General features: G+C 35.2%; 1 protein-coding gene across 1 annotated transcript in view; it reads left to right on the forward strand.

Annotated features, from left to right (window-relative positions):
* Positions 1-3,729, forward strand: part of LOC149795522 (nucleoporin NUP42-like) — a 53,844-nt gene extending 50,115 nt beyond the window's left edge. The window contains exon 8 of the mRNA XM_089965327.1: positions 984-3,729. Coding sequence (XP_089821453.1) covers positions 984-1,657 — 674 coding nt within the window. The 3' untranslated portion in view covers positions 1,658-3,729. The remainder of the gene's footprint in view (positions 1-983) is intronic.
* Positions 3,730-7,295: the final 3,566 nt, after the last annotated feature.

Here is a 7,295-nt window from a genome sequence, read left to right on the forward strand (position 1 = left end):
TTAATTTGAAAATCTTATTATTCGATAATATCTGAGCTGGTTACAGCAGTTAAAAAGAAGAAATAATCTTATCTTGAATTCCTGAGAATTTTTTTTGCATAGTAGATTATCATCTCTTTTTTTAAAGGGAAAATAAATGATAAACAGTGTCACTGTTCATTAAAACTGAAAATATTGGGATTGAAAAGCACCTGTTATAACAAAATTGATGTTGGATTAAAGTCTAAATTTATTACAAATGAACCTCTCTATGGTTTAAAAAATCTTAGAATTGATTGTTATTTACAGGAATGTAAATTTCACTAATTTTGGCAAAAAATAATATTCAGTATTTGCTATAGAATGAGATGAAGTAGTTACCTAGGGCTGCTCAATCAATCATGCCAGTTCTGAAATGAATCCTGTAGTGGATGAATTTGTGAGAAAAAATGTAAAGGCACAGTGAAGCTCAGATAGTCTTTGCCCCATGCAAATAATCATGCCAAAAGTTTATCTCTTTCTTGAGACACTCTGTAGGTTTACATTGAACTTTCTACCTAATTGACTGCTCTGGTGGCCTAGTGGTTAGATCATCTGCCTAGGATGTGGGAGGTCGTGGGTTCAATCCCTGGCCAAGTCATACCAAAGGCTTACAAAAATGGTACTAACAGCTGCCTCGCTTGGTGCTCAGCATTAAGAGGTTAGTGTTAGGACTGGTTGGCCTGGTGTCAGGATAATGTGACTGGGTGGGACATCATGCTACATGTCTGTGGCATGATGCCCCAGTGCTAGACATCACTATAAACTGTCACACTGCAGACATTGTAGTAATATGATTGAAAAATTGTTAAAGCTAGGTTAAAAATCAAAATAACACAGACACACACACATACTTTCTACCTAATCAGATTTATTTACATCAATTTTCTGTATGGCAAATGATATTGATTTTGATATTTATGATATTGTGTTATTTAATATTTTTAAAATTTATTCTTTTTCAGATTCATCGTCTACCTCATCATCACCTTTTGGTGTTGGAAGTGGGAACACAGGTAACACAGGAGGATTATTTGGGAAACCCAGCACTTCCTCTTTTCCTTCTCCTGGACTGTTTGGCAAGCCAGCAAGTACATTTAGTCAACTGTCTAGTGCATTTGGTGAGCAGCAAAGCTCGTTTGGACAGCAGAGTAGCTTTGGACAGAGTTCTGTTGGACAATCTACCTTTGGACAAACATCAGGTCAAGCTTCTATTACTTCAAGTCCCTTTTCATCCCCATCTACATTAGGTACATCAGGCTTATTTGGAAAAGGACCTAGTATTGGTGGAACATCTTTTTCCCCTCAAGGGCCCAAAACAGGATTGTTTGAAAGTGGGACCGCTGGATTTGGGTCCCCATTTGGAAGTCAGCAGACACAAAATTCAGCTGCTCTCAGTGGTTCTTTGTTTGGACAGCCTATTACAGTGCCATCTGGTTCTCCATTCTTAAGTCAGGGGCAAGCCTCTAGCAATACATCTGGATTTGGGATTCAGGGGGCACAGGGAGGAGTCCAGGAATCTTCTTTGTATACTCCTATGGATCAGTTGACAGAGAATGAAAAGGAACAATATCTAGCCCCAACATTTACATTGGGAAGAATCCCAACCAGACCACCACCTAGAGAACTGTGCTTCTGATTTTTGTTTGTAAATCTACTTTTTCATGAGTTACAAAATGAGATCAGGACATGAAGTGACCTATTTTTAAATGCTTGAAGAAAAGAGTCAACTCATTGGTGTCTTGTTTGCATCTGTATAAAAATATCTATAACACTTGATCATTGATATTCATATTCTGCACATTATATATAGAAACCCTGGGTGACCAAGATGCCTTTATATGTCACTGACATCTCACCTTTGTTCATGTGGGTTTGAGTCTTGGCTAGGCCATTTTGGACACGTGAGAAAGGTTGTCTGTATTTTGCCTGTGGGTCAGTGGTCCTTCCTGGGTTCATGCCCTACCAAATATATTGGCTGCCATATATAGCCTATCAAGTGCAGAAAAATGGTTTTAAAATCCCACACAACCAACTGTCATTATTTGTATACTTTGGTATTTTGAATTCATTTTTGTTTTTAATTTTTTGCCAATGTAATTTATGTCAGTCATACTCGTACAGATAAGATTGTATTGTATTCAGTACTAGTGCCTATAGTGACAGCAATGTTGTCTGCACATTGCCTTTTGCCAAGAATACTGTAGTACTAACAAGTGTCATACTTAATTTGGGATTTCAGAGAAGATATCATATTGGTATTACATGAAATGGACTTATAAGAATTTTATAAAGGATCTTGGGTAACAAATTTTATGGATAAGATGATGCAGTTTTCAATCACTTCACAAGACGGAAAGTAATTCTGTATCTTTTAATGTTGGTGTCAGTTTCAATAAATTTAAGAGTCCTAACCATAAGAGAAGACTTCTGTGACCTATATTCGTGAATCCTGACTATTGGCAGTAGAGTCATGAAGCTTAGATGCACATGTAGGTAAAATAGGATTACCACAAGATCAGGTAACTATGACCTATATTTCATGCTTCATTTGAGATTACCCCACAGATCTGCAGCATAAATCATGTAAATCATGTAATCTGATCACACTCTAGCACTTCATCGAGACAAAATAATTTATGTCATCATTGATTGCCTCATGGTATACTTTTTACCTTTAATGCAAAAACAAAGGACAGTATTTTCAGAAACACATAAAACTTGTTAGATAAACAAGTTTTGTGGCAAGCAGATTTGATAACTGAACTTACCCTTGAGAAGATTGAACTGCCCCCAAAATAAGACGATATCAGAATAAAAGATAAAACATAAGGCAAAATAAAACATGGCATTTGTTTCTTCAGATTATGTTATTAGATGAATTTTTTAGTCATAGAACAGAAAAAGCTTATGGGATGGTCTGTTGTCCATTGCCCATCCATCCATCAGCACAAGTTTGTTATCATTTTTCCTCCTTAAACACTTGGAGGATTGCCTTGAAACTTTACATATTCAATTTCATCCCATGGTCTCGTGAGTTTAAAATGAATAATGGTGATACTTTGTAATCTTGTTATTACAGCTCCACTTGAATGGATGGTCATATCAGCGTGGGGTTTTCACTAAAACACTTCTTATTATATGCTCGTTTTTTTCTCCATTAACTTTGCATTGTCAGAATTGTTCAGTATTTTACGATATTAAATTTACGTGCAATTGATATTAAACTCATGTGAACAAAAGAACTACATTCCATTGGAAACAAACAATGGACACAGAGGCCAGCACTTTTGATTTATTTTATTTGTCTGTGGATGAAGTAAACCAACTGAATGAACTAAAGCAGATGTTCGTGGACTGCCAAATACCAGCTGCTTTGGCACATTCCACGTTAACTTTTTGATACAATGTTTCGGATTTAGGCAAGCTATAGATGCCAGACAGTATCCATACAAATAACATCCAAGTGACAAGGCATAAACTGTCTTCTTTAGCTGGTAATAAGAATGGCAAAAAATATACTTACAGTTTTACATCCTGAATTTTCTCAAAATGTGCTTTATTAGTTCTGTAAATCCGAATTACATGAGCCATGTCATGGGTTCTCAAGCTTGATTAAACATTTTGAAATTGTACTGTAAATTTGACTATATTCCAAGAGCAATTACATCCTCCTTACTCCACTCAAAATGAAATAAACATTATATTCCATAGCGTCTTTTTATTTATTGCTATAGAAAGTCTTCATATTTTTCACACATTATGATTTCAAACATTCAGTGGCAGAACAGACAAACACTTGCAGAGGTCAACAGTACACTGTTGTTGCTGCTGAAATTCGAAGTACTTCATGTAGAATTTGTACATAAATCCAGCCCATAATCACGAAATTTCGTAGAAACGACACAAAATGCCAAAATCTATTCATTCCAGATCAAATGGAAAAGTTGTTGCAATGTGAATTCATTCACAGTATGATGCCAAATTTCAATTTTAAGTAGACCAAAATGCCATTTTCTTTTGCAAGTCATGTTTAGCATGCGTCTAAGTTCAAATGTACCTGGGCGAAGTTATGTGTGCATTAACACTGTTATTGTGTAATGATGAATCTGCGCTTGTGTATTTAGTTTGGAATATGGCATACATTCAGTTACTTTGTTTCGTGTAGTGTATTTTTATTTACATAACTAAGCCTTAGGTAGAACCAAAAAATTAGCATATAATAAAAAAGGTTATTGCATTTGGATGGGAAAATATGAACTCGTTTTGTCGGATGAGAATACTGCACTCCTAAGGTCATGCATTAACCTATACTTTTGATGTCTACTTGGTCCAAAATGAAAAAGAATTCACCAGGTTTTCCTCAGTAGTTATCTTGGATATTTATAAGAGACCTTTAGATTCCCTTTATGTTGGAGTATGATTGATGGGTGTAGTTTGGGCCTTACTTCAGATATGCTCATATAAAAAGCTACTTGCTCAGATTTTTTATTTTCACTTCCTGGACTTGAGAGGTAAATTTTAAAAATAAAGTGACAGATGTATGCCAAGATTCTCCATTGTGCATGTTGCAAATAACCCTACCTTAAACCTGTCGCTCTCTTAGGATTTCATAATATCTGTAGAGCTAAACAGTTTCAACCAAACCTTGGCACTGAGGCTTTTCGCTTGTACAATTTACCATTAAATATGCCTCACAATACTAAATATAGAAAAACCTTTATATGACCTGATTTGACAGAAAACTTCCAGACATAAGGGACTTTTTATATCATTACAAATGATGCTATTTCAAAATCAAATGTTCCCATCCTAATTATAATGGAAAACAACTTGAAACTACTTCTTTTCAAACTTTGATTGGCAGAATTTAACCAAAGATGGCATGAAGACCTTTCAATTTTTTATAAATGATTTTCATTCACTATCAAAAATAGCCACATTTACTATATATTAAACATCCATTCAACAACTTCTCAAAACCACTAAACAGACTTTGACAGAAACATCCTTGCTTAAACTACCATATTTATAAAGATGGTGTTAATCCATCTTCAGATGTAGACATCATTAAAAAAAATATTTATAAAAAAAAAAAAATTCAGAATCATCTTGGTTGAATTTGACCAAATTTGACAAAGCATAAGGTGATGATGAACTTCAAATTTGTGCATATGATAAAATTCATCATCAGATATGTCTGCTGTTACTAAAAATACATATATTTTTTATTGTAAACAACAGTCATTGATAAAATCAAAGACAATATTAGTCATAATACATGTTTTTCACAGGAGAAATGTTTTATCGGTTGTCTTTCAAGGACACATAAAAAATGGAAATAAATATTTTTAAAAAAATCTTTTTTTAAAGAATTTGATCAGAATAGCTTGAAAGCAAATGATGCATACTGCCATCAAATTTTGATGCCTTTATGAAAAATAGTAAAAATATATAAATAAACAACTTTATTGACGGGGGAACACATAAAAGAATTTGACCAACTTTTGAGAGAAATCCCTGGAATTCAGGTTTTTCAGAATTAGGCAAATGATGTTGATATGCCATGAAATATGAATGAAGATATTAAAATTAGAGATACCTTTAAACAGTTATTTTGATAACATATACAGTCAACAACACTGGAAGAAATTTCAACAGAAAGTGTCTTCCTGGGTCTAGATTTCATGGTCAGCTTCTCTTGCATTTGGTTTTCAGGCAGATGTCATGGGGAGAGTGATTTTTCTCTTGGGTCTCTTGTTTGGTAATTGAATGTCTCACCAGTGATGAATGTCATTGCAGTTAAGGTCATACTCTACCATTACCAGAAGGGCATATATTCTAATCTATGACCTTTACCTTTTTTCCCAGTAGTGATGTGGGATGATGTAGCCTTAAAGGGGTATATGCCTTATAGCCTCAATGGAAATTTAACATGGTGGGATGGGACTGTATAGCCTCAAAGGGAATTTAACATGGGGTATAGATTGTGGGACTGTATAGCCTCAATGGAAATTTAACATGGGAAAATTTTGGATGCCCTATAGCCTCAAGGGGAATTTAACATGGGGCAAATGGGACTGTATAGCCTCAAGGGAAATTTAACATGGAGCAAATGTTACTTTGTACTATAGCCTCAAGGGAAATTTGACATGGGAAATATAACATGGTGGGTCTGTATAGTGTTATGGAACATGGGAGATTTATAGAACACAGATAATAGACAGACATTTAAAAAAAGAAATGTAGGCATGAAAGGGAATGTCTTTTTGAGGCATTGGAGTGGCCCTGAAAAGGGCCTTTGTGTTTCTCCTTCTTTTTCTTCTTCTATTTCCTCCACTTCTTCGTCCATCCCCTTATCTTTCCTAATAATCCTTTCTTCTTCCTTATTTCTGACTCTGGTAACCAGTCAGGATGGCCCAACACTCTGAACTTGGCCTGTATCTTGATCCAATTATTATTTAACCTCTCAAACTCTTCCTTTTTCTTTTTGTTTTCCTTATCTTTTCTTTCTTTACTCCATTTCTCTTTTATCTTCATGACTTCTTCCTCCATCACTTTTCTCATAAGATCTTCCGCTTTCTTCATCTTGTCCATCCCCCATTTTACTTTCCTCCACTCCGTCCAGTACAATGTTTTCTAGGAAGCACTGGACTTGGATGACATGATCCGGTGCTTCCTTCAAACTTCCCACTCTGACATAAGGTGGTCAATCAATCCTCTCAATCTCTTTTCTTCCTCTTCCATCATTCCTTGTACTATCTCTTTAGCTACCTTTAGACTATTAGCATAGTCCAGGCACTCTTTTATCTTCCATTCTTTCTCTGTCTTTTCCATGACATAGGTAACATCCACTATCCAATAATAGATGCCTATCAAATGATTTAACAGCTCCTTAGCAGCAACCATCTTCCTTGTCTTTATTCCGTAGAATGGTGCGAACGACGAACGTTGTGGATTCTTATATAAAAAGCGTGGACGTGGAGGAAAACATCCCCTACTTTTCTCATATTATCTACTATCCACTCTAACTTAATCAGACAGCAAAAACATTACCATAATCTACTATCCACACACGTAAAGCAGCAAAATCAGACCCAAAAAATGCTATCCACACATGTAAAGCAGCAAAATCAAATCCAAATACTATCCACACACGTGAAGCAGCAAAATCAAACCCAAAATATACTATCCACACACGTAAAGCAGCAAAATCAAACCCAAAATATACGATCCACACATGCAAAGCAGCAAAATCAAACCCAAAATATACTATC

The sequence above is a fragment of the Sinohyriopsis cumingii genome, chromosome 7 (genome assembly GCF_028554795.1).
Source record: "Sinohyriopsis cumingii isolate HCF-2022 chromosome 7, ASM2855479v2, whole genome shotgun sequence".
Classification (NCBI taxonomy): Eukaryota; Metazoa; Mollusca; class Bivalvia; order Unionida; family Unionidae; genus Sinohyriopsis; species Sinohyriopsis cumingii.